This window comes from Scyliorhinus torazame, chromosome 10, assembly GCF_047496885.1.
Source record: "Scyliorhinus torazame isolate Kashiwa2021f chromosome 10, sScyTor2.1, whole genome shotgun sequence".
In the NCBI taxonomy this organism is placed as follows: Eukaryota; Metazoa; Chordata; class Chondrichthyes; order Carcharhiniformes; family Scyliorhinidae; genus Scyliorhinus; species Scyliorhinus torazame.
In genome coordinates this window covers 174,899,421-174,916,688 of record NC_092716.1, presented here as the reverse complement: position 1 = coordinate 174,916,688, position 17,268 = coordinate 174,899,421, and the positions used below count along the sequence as shown (strand labels likewise).

The following is a 17,268-nucleotide window of genomic DNA, read 5'->3' as shown; positions in this document are numbered from 1 at the left end:
GTATAAATAGTTAGATGGAATAAAACTGCGTTGTACCAATTGCAACCGTGTTGGTTCGCCTGTACCTCAGAGCACCCAACACCTCATGATAACAGGAGTGAATCGATACCTACCGGCAAATCTGCCATCCTGAGCCATGGACACCCGCAACAAACCGCAGCCGTTGCAAGTCGCTGGGAACCTGGACACAAATTGGAAGCTCTTCAAGCAGCGCTTCGAACTCTGCATGCAAGCCAATGAAAAACAGGGCGCCTCGGACGAAACAAAGATTGCCATGCTCCTCACTGATGCAGGTCAGCACGCCATCAATGTATACAACTCCTTGGTGTTCGCGGAAGGCGAGGACAAAGCTAAGTATGACACGGTTCTCCTCAAGCTCGACAAGCACTTCAACGTTGAGGTCAACGAAAGCTTTGAGAGGTATGTCTTTCAGCAGTGCCTGCAAGGTAAGGATGAGCTCTTTCAGTCCTTCCTGACGCACCTCCGCATACTCGCGCAGTCCTGCGGTTACGACACCACCTCAGAGTCCATGATCCGGAACCAGGTCGTTTTTGGCGTTGCCTCCAGTGGCCTACGCCAGCAGCTTCTAAAAATTAAAGGCCTGACCTTAGCATCTGCAGTTGAAGCCTGTGTCCTGCATGAGAATGCGACTAGCCGATATGCCCAATTTCAGGCGACCGAATCGGCACGGAGGGGGTCCCATGCGATCGAATCGGCAAGCCAGGCCGCCCACGAGGCCGAACGCGTCCAGGCAATCGAGTTTCTCCCGGCCCGCACGAGGGCGACCGTTTCGCACGCTTTTTAAGGCCTCCCACGTTTGTGCGCGCCAAAATCTACGGCAACACTGAGGGACGTGCTGCGCAGGCGCATCTGACGCAAGACCGAACTGCGCATGCGCAGTGGCGTAACGAACGCCATGACGTCATGACGTGCGGCAACTGTGGAGCTGCACATTTAAAAGGGCAATGTCCTGCAAAAACCCGACAATGCCTACGCTGTGGCAGGATGGGCCACTACGCTGCCGACTGTCGAGCGGCTCAACCTGTTGATCTTCCACATCTCCGACAACCTCGCAGGAACGTGCGGACCATTCAGCCTCCACATCACGACATCCAAACAAACCGACGACACAGATGACCAAGACGCCTTCCGGGTTGCGGTCATTGATGCGAACCGGGTCAACACCATCAATCCGGGCGATGAATGGGGTGCCACCCTAACGGTCAACCGATCGTCGATCACTTTCTGCCTGGACACTGCGCCTCCGCCAACCTCATAGCATGGTCAGCCTTCTACGCCATAAAGGTCAGACCACCAATCCAGCCATCCCGGTGCAAGATGGTCGACTACAACGGGAACGTTATCCCGGGCATGGGATCCTGCCAGCTCCAGGTGACACACAACACACACACGGCCCACACTCTCGTTCGAGATAGTTGGCTCATCGAAGGACTCCCTGCTGGGCGCACAGGCATGCAAGGCTCTCCACCTTGTGCAACGAATCCTCTCTCTCTCTCCAGACAGCACGTCTGACTTCCCGGATGCAGAGTTCTACGCACAGCTCCAATCGCTCCTCGCCCACAACCAGGAGGCATTCGAAGGCATGGGAACACTGCCATACACCTACCAAATTCGCCTCAAACCGGACGCCATCCCGGTTGTTCACGCACCTCGCAGGGTTCCTGCGCCACTTAAAGACCGCCTCAAGCAGCAGCTGCAGGATCTCCAGGACCAAGGGGTCCTATCCAGGGTCACGGAGCCCACGCCATGGGTCAGCTCCATGGTGTGTGTCAAGAAGCCCTCTGGCGAGCTCCGCATCTGTATTAACCCCAAAGACCTCAATAATAATATTATGAGGGAACATTATCCCATACCCAAACGGGAGGAGATCACCAGTGAAATGGCCCAGGCGAAGATATTCACGAAACTGGATGCTTCTAAAGGATTTTGGCAGATCCAACTGGACCCGTCCAGCCGAAAGCTATGTACCTTCAACACCCCTTTCGGCAGGTTCTGCTACAACCGGATGCCATTTGGCATCATCTCGGCATCCGAGGTCTTCCATAGAATCATGGAGCAGATGATGGAAGGCATCGAAGGGGTGTGCGTATATGTGGACGATGTCATCATCTGGTCCACCACACCGCAGGAGCACATATATCGTCTCCAACGCGTTTTTGCCCGCATATGGGAAAACAGCCTGCGCCTCAACCGAGCCTATCTCCCGGTCAGGGGTCCGTCCGGATGCAGACAAGGTGAGCGCCATCGCAGCCATGCCGCAGCCGGCTGACAAGAAGGCTGTCCTACGCTTCCTTGGCATGGTCAACTTCCTGGGGAAGTTCATTCCCAACCTTGCCTCCCACACGACGACTCTGCGCCACCTCGTCAGAAAATCCACAGAGTTCCAGTGGCAACACACGCACCAGCTGGAATGGGAGGAGCTCAAACGCAAACTCACTACGGCACCAGTATTGGCTTTTTTTGACACGCCTCGTGCCACCAAAATCTCAACTGATGCCAGCCAATCCGGCATTGGAGCAGTGCTCCTGCAGAGGGATGACACGGCATCATGGGCCCAGTGGCCGATGCATCGCGGGCCATGACCCCCACAGAGGAGCGCTACGCGCAAATCGAAAAAGAATGCCTGGGCTTGCTAACCGGTTTAGACAAGTTCCACGATTACGTCTATGGTCTTCCACGGTTCACGGTCGAAACTGACCACCGCCCCCATGGGGGCGAGTGATAGAATAATAAACAAGGACCTGAACGAGATGACCCCTTGCCTCCAGCGCATCCTACTTAAACTCAGGAGGTACGACTTCCAACTGGTCTACACTCCAGGGAAGGACCTCATCGTGGCGGATGCCCTATCCAGAGCAGTGAGCACGCCGCCAGATGCGGAGGGGTTCGTATGTCAGGTCGAGGCACAGGTGGCTTTCACATCGGCCAATCTATAAGACAAGTATAAGACAAGAAACACAACACTTCCTGGGCAGTCCATCTGGAGACAGCACAGGGCCAGGACCTCATAGCAAGACACTCACACAGTCACAACGTGCTGAGTACCAAGTCTGATGTATAAATAGTTAGATGGAATAAAACTGCGTCGTACCAATCGCAACCGTGTTGGTTCGTCTGTACCTCAGAGCACCCAACACCTCAGCCGCCATTCGCCGTGCCTGGGCGCAGGTGCCAGAGGCTGTGAGTGTCACAAGCAACACCGTCCGGACGGGCCAACAATACAAGAAAAAGCTGTACGACCTCCTCAGGCTGGCTAGGGTAAGTAGGCAGCACTATACATTTGGCATGAACCCCCGCCCACACACTCGTAACCCTAACCCCCCAACTGGAGGGCGTCCAAACCCCCACCTTGCACCAGATGCCAGCAACCATACCGGCCGCCGTGGCCGAATGCCATGGCCACTGAAGCCATCAGCGACCCACTCCCTGGGCTGCACGCGTCGGACTGTATACCACTGCATTTGATGTTTCCACCCCTGCTCAGAAGATGGATGCCTATAACCACCGGAAGTGGGAAAAGACTGGAGGGGGATTGCCGGACCTTCGGCCCCTCACCGCAGCAGAGCAGAAGGCCCTGGAAATGGTCAGCGGATCCGAGCAAAGAGCAGTGTCTGGGGTGGAGATCAGTGTTTGGCAAGGAGATGAGACCCTACTGAGTTGCGGTTCCCCACATCCCCCAAAACCAGCCTCACCCTCATACCGCCTCACTCCCCCCCCCACCCTCACATCCACACCACGCCCCCCCCCCCCCCCCCCCCCCCCCCCCACTCCACACAACCCTCACTCCCTCCTGGCCCGCAGAATAATCATGCATCCTGTCCTGTGTCTTGCAGGAGCTGCTGGTGATGGAGCAGGTCCTTCTGGTATTCCCCACTCCCCGCACATCCAGAGCCCTAAGGGCCAACAACACCCCGGAGCTCGAGTCCGGTGCTGACATTGATTTTCCATCACAGGTGTGTCCAAAGCCCTCCACCATACCAAAGACACACACCTAGTTTGGGCATGTTAATGAAGAGGCTCCAGGGGCACTATCTGGTGTGTACCACACATGTGCTCCGGTACAGCAGGTGGAGGTAGGAATTCCCGAGGGGGGGGGGGGGGACATTTGGAGGACAGCCCGACTCCAGGGACTAGCTGCCGTCTAGACGGGTTTTGGGCTTCTGGAATGGACAGTCCCATCGATCATGGAGATGCAATCACAGAGCCAGACATTGCCTGAGGGATTGTCAGCGAGCATCCAGCACCTGCAGGCGGAGGTGGAGAAGTCCAACCGCATGCATGAGCAGGAGGTGGTACCAGCCATGTGTGCCACACAGGCCAACACTGCATGGATGGCGTCCATGGTGGACGCCTTGAGGACGAGGGTTTTGGCTATGGATGAGCATGTCCAAGGCCAGGGGCACTCTGTGCAGATGCTGGCCGAGGCACAGGATAGGGTAGTCCTCTCACAGGCAGCCTTGTGCCAGAGCCACCTGGACATTGCAGGGATGCTCCTGAGTGTGGCCCAGTCACAGCGGGCCATGGCTGAGAGTGTTGATGGCATTGCCCAAGTGCTGTCCAACGTGGGTGATGTGACGCAGTCCCAGGCGGAGGTGGTCAACTCCCTGTGCTCCATGGTCGAGACCAGAGCGGGCCTTGCAGGACTGGCAGCGCCAAGCGGAGAGCTCCGCTTGCACACCTGTCCCATGGAGCAGCCCGGAGGCCGTCGGGCGCCCTGAGGGAGGAGGAGGTAATGGGGCCCATATTGGTAACTCCCACAGGGGAGGTGCCGGAAGACTGCAGTACATCAGACCTCCCCCCTCCTCTCCCTAGCGCATCTGGAAGGCAGCAGGCAGAACAGGGCAGCACCACGCCACCGGGACACCCGAGCAGCAGCCTGGCCCACCCAGGCCCGGTCACCCCAGAAAACGCAAAAGAGGACAGATGGCATGGGGCGGGACTCACAGCAGGCTGCCTCGATTCCTGATGTACCATTTGTGGATCCGCCTAGACGTTAGGGCCCGTAGGCCAGAAAATTAGACAACAGTTAAGTTGGCACAAGTGTAGGGCACAGTTTAGTGATAGGGGCTAGGGCATGAATTATTATCTGTATTATTTTCACATTAAACACCTGTGCACAATGTTACAACCAGCATCGGTGCTCTGTCAGAATGGTGTGAGAGGTGGGCTGGCCACAGAGGCCAGCGGGAGGGCAGGGTTAGGGATTCGGTGGATGATATAACACTGTTGTTTAAGAAGGGAGGGAAATAAAAGATGGGAAATTATAGGCTGGTTAGCCTGACTTCGGTCATTGGTAAGATTTTAGCGTCCATTATTAAAGATGAGATCGCGGGGTACTTGGAAGTACATGATAAAATAGGACTGAGTCAGCACGGCTTCATCAAGGGGACGTCATGTCTGACAAATCTGTTAAGAATTCTTTGAAGAGGTAATAAGGAAGTTAGACAAAGGAGAACCAGTGGACATGATTTATTTAGATTTCCAGAAGGCCTTTGACAAGGTGCCGCATAGGAGACTGTTAAATAAGTTAAGAGCTCATGGTGTTCAGGGTAAGATCCTGGAATGGAAAGAGGATTGGCTGACTGGCAGCAGGCAGAGAGTGGGGATAAAGGGGTATTTTTCAGGATGGTAGCCAGTGACTAGTAGTGTGCCTCAGGGGTCTGTGCTCGGACCACAACTTTTCACAATATACATTCATGATCTGGAAGAAGGAACTGAAGACACTGTTGCTAAGTTTGCAGATGATACAAAGATCTGTAGAGGGACAGGTAGTATTGAGGAAGCAAGTGGGCAATGAAGTGGCAAATGAAATACAATGTGGAAAAGTGAGGTTATGCACTTTGGAAGGAGGAATGGAGGCATAGACTATTTTCGAAATGGGGAAATGTTTAGGAAATCAGAAGCACAAAAGATCTTGGGAGTCCTTGCTCATGATTCTCTGAAAGTTAACGTGCAGATTCAGTCGGCAGTTAGGAAGGCAAATGCAATGTTAGCATTCATGTCGAGAGCACTACAATACAACTGCAGGGATGCACTTCTGAGGCTGTGTAAGGCTCTGGTCAGACCCCATTTGGAGTATTATGAGCAGTTTTCGGCCCTGTATCTAAGGAAGGATGTGCTGGCCTTGAAAGGGGTCCAGAGGAGATTCATAAGAATGATCGCTGGAATGAAGAGCTTGTCATGTGAGGAACAGATGAGGACTCTGGGTCTGTACTCGGAGTTTAGAAGGATGAGGGGGGATCTGATTGAAACTTACAGGATAATGCAAATGGACGTGGAGAGGATGTTTCCATTTGTAGGAAAAACTAGAACCAGAGGTCACAATCTCAGACTAAAGGGACGATCCTTTAAAACAGGGATGAAGAGGAATTTCTTCAGCTAGAGGGTGGTGAATCTGTGGACCTCTTTGCCGCAGAAGACTGTGGAGGCCAAATCACTGAGTGTCTTTAAGACAGAGTTGGTTAGGTTCTTGATTAATAAGGGGATCAGGGATCATGGGGAGAAGGCAGGAGAATGAGGCTGAGAAAAATATCAGCCATGATTGAATGGTGGAGCAGACTCGATGGGCCGAGTGGCATAATTCTGCTCCTATGTCTTATGGTTTTATTGCTAATTGGGAATTGGCAATCTTAATTAAGTGAGCGACTCATATTTCCCAAGTGGATCCCTGTGGGTGGACGTGCCATGTTGCATGTGGGGGTTATTGCCTAGCATTTCAATCAGACCGTGATGCCTGGACATTGTGCCTGGACACTGCAGGAAGCAACACCATGGACGCAGTGTTCACATTCCGAACACCTAGGGGCTGGGCTCCTGCACAGGAGATATTACCACGGCTGGAGGGTGGGTGAGTGCAGGGGAGAGGACCTGTGCCCGGTCCAGGTAACATTGCGTGCGGGTATCTGGGGGGGGCAGGGTGTGGGGTCCGGTGAGCAGGGACCCCGTTGCGGATGGGAGTGCGTGGGCAGTGTGTGCCGGGTGGGGGGGACAGGATGCAGGGAGCAATGGGGGGGGACTGGAGGATGCCGGGGTGGAAGACATCGCTGGTTGTCAGTCTCACACCCTCCCAATTCCTTACAGATATTGAACGGTATGAACAATATTTTGGACCCAGCAGGACTTGCCCTAGTGGTGCTGCTGGCAGGCCAGGCAGCCAGACGCCGGAGAAGGCGGCGGCAGCAGCAGCACCGACAGAGGCTGGAGGCGGAGGCCAAGTGCTGGCCCCTGCCCCACACCCTCAGGACCGGGTCGCCCAACAAGTCAGGGAGCGACCCAGAGGGGAAGGACGGCAATGGCCCAAGATGTACAAGCATCGCTGGTCTTTCGAACAAATGACGGACAGTATATGCCACAGGAGGCTCCGCCTCAACAATGAGATGGTGCGGCACCTGTGCCATGTCCTTGTGGACTTGGCACCATGTGGAGGAGGAGGATACCTGCTCCAGGTGGCCATCAAGGTCACCGCAGCCTGAACGTGCACGCCTCAGGATCATTCCGGGATCATTTTGAGTGGGGACTTGTGTGGCATCTCAGAAACCACAGCCCACAAATGCATCTGTGAGATCACAGATGCCCTGTTGGCCCAAGCAGAAAACTAAATAAACTTTGACATGGATGAGGCTCAACAAGATGCCCGGGCAGCAGGATTTTCCCCCATTGATGGGATGTCCCAGGTTCAGGGTTTAATAGATGGCACGCATGTCGCCTTGTGCTCACCGGGCTGTCGGGAAATGCCCTCCAGCAACAGGTAGGGTTCCACTCCCTGAACATCCAGCTTGTGTGTGACCACCACATGAACATCATGCACGTGTGTGCACGCTTCCCAGTGAGTGTGTAAAACAGCTAAATCCTTCGGCAGTCGGACATGCCTGGCCTCTTCAAGGACCATCCCAGGTTGGCCAGTTGGCTCTTAGAGGATAAGGGATACCAGATTAGGACCTAGCTAATGACACCAGTATGGAGGCTAGTGACCAATGTGGAGACCCGACACAATGGCCCGTGCGGCCATCTGGGCTGTCATTAAGTAGTGCATCCGCCTGCTCAAAATGCAGTTCTGATGCCTCAACTACTCTGGTGGTGCACTCCAGTACACCTCCAAGAGAATGGCCCGCTTTGTTGTGGTCTGCTGGGCCCTCCCTCCACAACCTGACAGAGCAGCGGGACGATGCGCTGGTGGTGGAGGGGGAGGAATATGTAGCCACCTCCAAGGAGGAGGACAAGGAGGTGTCGGACCAGGAGGGGCTAGAGGAAGAGCCCGGGGAGGACCCACAGGACCAGAAGGAGGATGGAGGGCAGGCAGCAGCGGTGAGGGCCCGACAAGCCCAGAGACCCAGGGATATCCTCATCCGCACTTGGTTCAATAGGATGAGGTCTCGTCCGTCACTCCACCCCCCCTTTCCCATATCCCTCCCCATCACTCTGCATTCCCCCCCTCTTCACCATCCTCACCTCTCCCCATCCCGCCATTTCCCACCATCCCAGGGTCTGTGTAACATCAATCCAGGCTGATGGAACTGTGTTGGTATTGTCAGCAGATCACTGTCAAGGGCACGAATGGGTGTGCTAACCCGCAGAGAGTTGAGCGCCTGTGCGCCTCCTTCAATGCCATAGTCTGACACCTGCCTGTCTGCTAAGTGCTCACTGATACTCATCACCTGCACATGGTGTGCCAAGGGAGCGGGGGGGGGGGGGGGGGGGGGGGAGAGCGCAGCAGGAGTCCAGAGCTATGGGGCATGCGATTGGTGCTGGCCCGGATAGCTGAAGAAAGTGCCTGAAGCGTCATACTGGTCGTAGTGCAGATAATTTAATGGGTTTCACAGTGTCCACCACTGCCCCACTTTCCCAATGGTGCCGCCCTACTCTCCCCACCCTTCCTACACCTTCCCCCACGCACACTCCCACCCTTACCCCCTACCCACACTCTTTTCCCCCCTTCCCAATGCCCTCTCAATGATCCTTGATGTGCTTAGGCTTCTGTTCTCTACTGTTGCGTCTAGGTATATGCACAGGATGCTGACATTGTGCACCCAGTCAGCATCAATGGGGCTGAGGTGGAGATGGTTAGCAGTTTCAAATTCCTAGGGGTATACATCTCCAAAAATCTGTCCTGGTCCCCCACCCACGCTGACGCTATCACCAAGAAAGCGCAACAGTGCCTATACTATCTCAGGAAACTAAGGAAATTCGGCATGTCCACATTAACTCTTACCTACTTTTACAATGCACCATAGAAAGCATTCTCTCTGGCTGCATCACAGCCTGGTAAGGCAACTGCTCGGCCTAAGACCGCAAGAAACTTCAGAGAGTTGTGAACACAGCCCAGTCCGACACATGAACCTGCCTCCCATCCATTGACTCCATCTACACCTCCCGCTGCCTGGGTAAAGTGGGCAGCATAATCAAAGACCCCTCCCACCCGGCTTATTCACTCTTCCAACTTCTTCTATCGGGCAGGAGATACAGAAGTCTGAGAACCTGCACGAACAGACTCAAAAACAGATTCTTCCCCACTGTTACCAGACTCCTAAACGACTCTCTTGTGGATTGACCTCATTAACACTACACCCCTGTGTGCTTCATCTTATGCCGGTGTTATGTAGTTACATGTGTGCCTTCTGTTGTCCTATTATGTATTTTCTTTTATTTCCTTTTCTTTTCATGTACTTAATGATCTGTTGAGCTGCTCGCAGAAAAATACGTTTCACTGTACCTCGGTACACGTGACAATAAACAAAATCCAATCCAGGCTCTCCACTACGGTCATCACCCTAGTAATGTTGGCCTCGGCGCCACGCATTGCCGGCGCCATCTATTGCGCCCGTAGCTTCTAGGACTTATTCAATCGGCTATGGACCTGCTGGAGGGTCGCTGACATCCCCCTCTGAATATCAAGGCCGCATTCTATCGTCTGCATCAGCTCTGGGTAAACCTGATTCAGAGGCCCAGCATCTAACTGGGACCTAGCTGGATCCTGGGACTCAGCAGACCTCCGACTGCTGTCTCGCCTGGACGTCCCTGCCTCCACCTGGTGTGCATCTGCACTGTGTGGTGCGTACCAGATTGTGCCCCAGGAGACTGACCACTACCGTGTCTCTGCGCTGGTGGAGGGTGGGCTGACAACTGTGTCGCGTCTATAGTGGCATCCTAGGAGCTCTGTTCCGAGGTGTTCTCCTGGGAGGTGGCGGGGTGAGGAACCACTCCGGATGTGCCGGCGCCGTCGGCGGAGATCCTGAGGGAGAATGGACATGTGGTCAGTGGGAGGGATGGAGCAGTCTGTATGGCATTAAGAACTCACGTTTGACAGTTTAACTAGGTGAGGGCCGATGTAAACGTACCTCTGCGCCTCACACGTTGGTGACCAGTCTGTCCTCGGCCACCTCAGTAACCTCCAGGGTCTATTCCTCATCAGAGGTGAGGACTTGATATTCGGCACCGCTGGCCGTGTGAGCTCTCTCTCACCTATTATGGGCCGCTTCTGCGGGAACACAGATGGGACATCGTTAGCCACACACGTGGTTACTAGTGGTGGGGGGGTTTGGGGGTTGTGGGAGGGGATTTGGGGGGATGGGCTGTATGGGTGGGATGGGGAGTATGGCAGGGGAGTATGGGGGAGGGAGGAGAGTACGGGGGATGGGCTGGGGGGGGTCCGATGTGAACTCACCCGAACAGTCTGTCCGGTGGCAGTCTTAGATCTTCTTCAGGCATTGGGTGCCGGTCTTCCTGGTCATGGTCCCCGAGCTGATGGCTGTTTCCATATCCTCACAGGCGGTGGTGGCTGCACTGTGGCTGACTCTCCTGGACCTTTGTGGGAACAGGGCATCCCATCTGGCCTCCATCGCGTCTAATGGTCGACCCAGGTTGGCGCCACCAAAGTGAAGGGCTGGTCTCCCTGGCAGCATGGCTGCGAGTAGAGTGCAGTTGGCTGTGCAGCGGCAGTTTAAGTGTTGCTTGTTAGCGGGGGGCTGGCGAGGTCAGTCCTGGGCGAATCAGCCGGAGAACCATGATTTGTGGCGTGAGGCCTTGTTAAGTGGGCCAATTCATGTTTTATAGCGGCGATGGCCTCGCCAGGCCAAGCGTCAGGAAACTCATGGCATTTCCTGCTCACTACATCACTTAGAAACCTTTCCATTAAATCATGCCCTATATCAATTAAAGGTTCTTGATGCACGCAGTAGGGAAACTCAATCTGACGTCAATCCACAGCCAATTTAATTCAGTAATTCATCCCGCATTCTAGAAACTGACATTTTGTTTCCCATTCAGTGGTGACCCTGCCCATTTTGTTTTCCACACCTAGGAGCTGAACAAGATTATACTCCTTGCGTCAATTAAGGCAAATGGGGTACAGGATAAATGTCAGGGTACTCATGAATTTAAAAATAAGAAATGAACCTTTCCCAATAACTCAGTTTGTAAAGGCTCTGCCTACTGTGTAACTGAACCTTACGGACCAGGAAGGATCCAGATTTATCCCCGAAACTGTGTTGAATTCACTCGGGATAACAATGGGACACTTCAATTGGCCTCAGTGTCCAGGAATAGGGAGAAAAGAAACGTTAATATATGTTTTATTATCCAGAGAATCCTGCCAGCAACCCTTAATGCGTGGATGTCATGAATAGGATTAAATCTTACCTGCAGTAAGTTATTGAGAATCCCAACAACTCTGACTCATCATCCAAAGGAAACGTTTCATTATCAGCATTCTTCAGGTTGAAAACAGAGAGGCTATTATTAACATACCCAGTCAGACAACTGCAAAGGAAACACATGCAGGTCAACTTGCGCTTTAATATATACCTTTACTATGACAATATATGCCTAAATACTTGAGATATAAGGGTTAATATGGTTGTGGCACGGTAGCACAGTGGGTAGCACTATTGATTCACAGCTCCAGGCTCCCAGGTTTGATTACCAGTTTGGGTCACTGTCTGTATGGAGTGTGCAGGTTCTCCCTGTGTCTGCGTGGGTTTCCTCTGGGTGCTGCGGTGTCCTCCCACAAATCCCGAAAGACGTGCTGTTAGGTAATTTGGACATTCTGAATTCTCCCTGTGTACCCGAACAGGTGCCGGAATGTGGCGACTAGGGGCTTTTCACAGTAACTATATTGCAGCGTTAATGTAAGCCTACTTGTGACAATAATTCATTTCATAAAGATTATTATTATAATGGTAAGAAAGATGTCTACGTAAGCTGGAGGGAAAACTAATACCTATGTAAGTATCAAAACTGTTTTGGACTTCCATGTCTGTTGCAGCTCTTGCACTGTTAACTCTAGAAAAAGTTGCAAGAGTCAAGAGATTGGACCACAACAAAGAGGCTGAGTATGCAGCTTTGTGCACGTGGCACTTTGAGATTGAGGGTCTTCGAATAAATGAGAGATTTGTAATTAGAACAAAGAACAAAGAAATGTACAGCACAGGAACAGGCCCTTCGGCCCTCCAAGCCTGTGCCGACCATGCTGCCCGATTAAACTACAATCTTCTACACTTCCTGGGTCCGTATCCCTCTATTCCCATCCTATTCATGTATTTATCAAGATGTCCCTTAAATGTCACTATCGGACCTGCTTCCACCACCTCCTCCGGCAGCGAGTTCCAGGCACCCACTACCCTCTGTGTAAAAAACTTGCCTCGTACATCTACTCTAAACCTTGCCCTTCTCACCTTAAACCTATGCCCCCTAGTAATTGACCCCTCTACCCTGGGGAAAAGCCTCTGACTATCCACTCTGTCTATGCCCCTCATAATTTTGTAGACCTCTATCAGGTTGCCCCCTCAACCTCTGTCGTTCCAGTGAGAACAAACCGAGTTTATTCAACAGCTCCTCATAGCTAATGCCCTCCATACCAGGCAACATTCTGATAAATCTCTTCTGCACCCTCTCTAAAGCCTCTACAACCTTCTGGTAGTGTGGCGACCAGAATTGAACACTATACTCCAAGTGTGGCCTAACTAAGGTTCTATACAGCTGCAACATGACTTGCCAATTCTTATACTCAATGCCCCGGCCAATGAAGGCAAGCATGCCATATGCCTTCTTGACTACCTTCTCCACTTGTGTTGCCCCTTTCAGTGACCTGTGGACCTGTACACCTAGATCTCTCTGACTTTCAATACTCTTGAGGGTTCTACCATTCACTGTATATTCCCTACCTGCATTAGACCTTCCAAAATGCATTACCTCACGTTTGTCCGGATTAAACTCCATCTGCCATCTCTCCGCCCAAGTCTCCAAACAATCTAAATCCTGCTGTATCCTCTGACAGTCCTCATCGCCATCCGCAATTCCACTAACCTTTGTGTCGTCTGCAAACTTACTAATCAGACCAGTTACATTTTCCTCCAAATCATTTATATATACTACAAACAGCAAAGGTCCCAGCACTGATCCCTGTGGAACACCACTGGTCACAGCCCTCCAATTAGAAAAGCATCCTTCCATTGCTACTCTCCACCTTCTATGACCTAGCCAGTTCTGTATCCACCTTGCCAGCTCACCCCTGATCCCGTGTGACTTCACCTTTTGTGTTAGTCTACCATGAGGGACCTTGTCAAAGGCCTTACTGAAGTCCATATAGACAACATCCACTGCCCTACCTGCATCAATCATCTTTGTGGCCTCCTCGAAAAACTCTATCAGGTTAGTGAGACATGACCTCCTCTTCACAAAACCATGCTGCCTCTCACTAATACGTCCGTTTGCTTCCAAATGGGAGTAGATCCTGTCTCGAAGAATTCTCTCCAGTAATTTCCCGACCACTGAAGTAAGGCTCACCAGCCTGTAGTTCCCTGGATTATCCTTGCTCCCCTTCTTAAACAGAGGAACAACATTGGCTATTCTCCAGTCCTCCGGGACATCACCTGAAGACAGTGAGGATCCAAAGATTTATGTCAAGGCCTCAGTAATTTCCTCTCCAGCCTCCTTCAGTATTCTGGGGTAGATCCCATCAGGCCCTGGGGATTTATCTACCTTAATATTTTTTAAGACGCCCAACACCCCGTCTTTTTGGATCTCAATGTGACCCAGGCTATCTACACACCCTTCTCCAGACTCAACATCTACCAATTCCTTCTCTTTGGTGAATACTGATGCAAAGTATTCATTTAGTACCTCGCCCATTTCCTCTGGCTCCACACATAGGTTCCCTGGCCTATCCTTCAGTGGACCAACCCTTTCCCTGGCTACCCTCATGCTTTTTATGTACGTGTAAAAAGCCTTGGGATTTTCCTTAACCCTATTTGCCAATGACTTTTCGTGACCCCTTCTAGCCCTCCTGACTCCTTGCTTAAGTTCCTTCCTACTTTCCTTATATTCCACACAGACTTCGTCTGTTCCCAGCCTTTTAGCCCTGACAAATGCCTCCTTTTCCTTTTTGACGAGGCCTACAATATCTCTCGTTATCCAAGGTTCCTGTAAATTGCCATATTTAACCTTCTTCCTCACAGGAACATGCCGGTCCTGAATTCCTTTCAACTGACACTTGAAAGCCTCCCACATGTCAGATGTTGATTTGCCCTCAAACATCCGCCCCCAATCTAGGTTCTTCAGTTCCCGCCTAATATTGTTATAATTAGCCTTCCCCCAATTTAGCACATTCACCCTTGGATCACTCTTATCCTTGTCCACCAGCACTTTAAAACTTACTGAATTGTGGTCACTGTTCCCGAAATGCTCCCCTACTGAAACTTCTACCACCTGGCCGGGCTCATTCCCCAATACCAGGTCCAGTACCGCCCCTTCCCTAGTTGGACTGTCTACATATTGTTTTACGAAGCCCTCCTGGATGCTCCTTACAAACTCTGCCCCGTCTAAGCCCCTGGCACTAAGTGAGTCCCAGTCAATATTGGGGAAGTTGAAGTCTCCCATCACCACAACCCTGTTGTTTTTACTCCTTTCCAAAATCTGTCTACCTATCTGCTCCTCTATCTCCCGCTGGCTGTTGGGAGGCCTGTAGTAAACCCCCAACATTGTGACTGCACCCTTCTTATTCCTGATCTCTACCCATAGAGCCTCACTGCCCTCTGAGGTGTCCTCCCGTAGTACAGGGAGTCAGGTGGAAGAAAGTGATTAGGCCAGCTTTACCACAGTTTTGGCAAGATATAAAATAAGGGACAAGAAGTAGGTTTGGTGTATAAGACTTCAGGAAGAACTCAGGAGACACCAAGGACTTGGACCAGGAACAACAGGTAAGGGAGATATACAGATGGAAATTCTAGCAAGGGCAAAATGGGTAATACATATTGCAAGTGTACTCTATAAATCACTGCTCTAGTACTATATTGTATTAAGTCTTATGAGGAAAGGGCCTGTATCCATTGGAGTTTGGGGGAATGAGAGGTGATCTTATTGAAACATACTAGAATCTGAAGGGACTTAATAGAGTGGATGCTGAGAGGATGTTTCTCCTTGTGAGAGAGACCAGAACTCGGGGACAACATTTTCAAATAAGGATCTCCTGTTTGAAACAGAGATGAGGAGAAATTGTTTCTCTTAGGAAAAAATTCCATCTCATTGTGGAGATAATCTCTATTGGAAAAGTGGGTTATTCAGCATCAGACCTCAGTTGGCCAACTAAGAGAAATCTCCTCCAGAGAGCGATTGATGTAGGAACATTGAATATTTTTAAGGCAGAGATAGATAGATTTTTGACTAACAAGGGAGACAAATGTGATAGGAAGTAGCAGAAAAGTAGTGTCAAAGCCACAATCATGATCTTACTCAACAGTGAAGCAAGCTCGAGGTGGTGCTTTGCCCACTCTTGCTCCACAAATTTGTATGTTTGTGTTGTCACGCTGAGAAAGCACAAAGAAAAAAAAGGTTTAAAGATAGGTGTTTGTCTTCCATATTCTCTCCTCTAAATTCTGTTTTCTTTTAGAAAAATAGACAGGTAGTTGGATTGATAAAATGGCTGCAGCTGACCACATGATGTTAGTTCTGGGAGCTTCTGAGCTGTTTAAAAATGGACAAAGGCTAACTTCTCAAATTCCTGTAATGTGACACTACTTGCATTGTATAAATGTTCCAGCCAAGACAACACAAAGGGCTAGCAGATGAGAAATCTGCACCAGCCAGCTCGAGACAAAGGCAGAACTATTGGGATTCTTCAACTTTGTGCTGGTTCCACAGCTACTTGCTCAGAATACAATGGGTTTTGGCAAGGGTTCTTGACATATATCGTTAGCTGAATGACTCAACCTGAAAACATCCTGTGATGGGATCAATGTTTGATCATAGAAACATAGATAGAAAATCTATGAAGGAGGCCAGTTGGCTCTTCGGGCCTGTTCCACCATTCATTATGATCATGGCAGATCATCAAGTTCAATCCCCTCCCCCACCCGCCACCTTCTCCCACCATATGTCTTGATTACAGAAACAATTGTTTTAATTATACAGCTTTGGGTTCTGTCTTCAGTCACAGTTTAGCTTCAGACGAGAAATGGGACTCCAGGCTAGCAAACTAATGCTGTGTGCCATTTTTGATCAATGGAACTGCAGCAGAACTTAAAGCTCTGTCCAGGTTTAAATTGCCTGTGCTGGCCCATGTACACTGTTTTCACAGCCTTTAGCGCTTCCAAGAACTTGGGATGTGAGATGTCCCCATTCTGGTTATTAGTAATATACTCGTCTATAGCCTGTGATATTTTCTCTCAGAAAACCTTATCGGCCAGGAGGGCCATGTCCAACCTCCATGGGGGGTGTCGGACACAGCCTGACTCCAACCTCACATCCATGTAATGTGGAGCCTGGTCTGAGATTACAATCTCAGAGTACTAGCCCTGGAAGCACCGATTTCCCCACTACAAAGAAGTCGATCCATGTCTATACATTGTATACCAGGGAGAAGGAGAGCTCCATCTCCCCAGGTGGGTGAACCGCAAAGAATCCACTGCCCTTGGGTTGTAACCTCAGGATTACTCCCTGTGCCATGTGTCAGTGAGGCTAGAAATAAGAAGATAGAGCAGCTAAACACTTGGCTAAACAGCTGTTGTAGGAGGGAGGGTTTCAGTTATCTGGACCACTGGGAGCTCTTCAGGGGCAGGTGTGACCTGTATAAGAAGGACGGGTTGCATCTAAACTGGAGAGGCATAAATATCCTGGCCGCGAGGTTTGCTAGTGTCTCACGGGAGGGTTTAAACTAGTATGGCAGTGGGGTGGGTACCGGAGCAATAGGTCAAAAGGTGAAAAAATTGAGGGAGAACTAGGGAATAAGGCCAGTATGGCTCTGAGGAAGAGCAGACG

The 17,268-nt window shown here is 51.2% G+C and overlaps 1 protein-coding gene across 1 annotated transcript in view; it reads right to left on the bottom strand.

Annotated features, from left to right (window-relative positions):
• The window catches only part of LOC140430273 (anoctamin-9-like), a 630,447-nt gene that overhangs the window by 79,726 nt on the left and 533,453 nt on the right, over nucleotides 1–17,268 (bottom strand). The window contains exon 21 of the mRNA XM_072517696.1: nucleotides 11,656–11,775. Coding sequence (XP_072373797.1) covers nucleotides 11,656–11,775 — 120 coding nt within the window. The remainder of the gene's footprint in view (nucleotides 1–11,655; nucleotides 11,776–17,268) is intronic.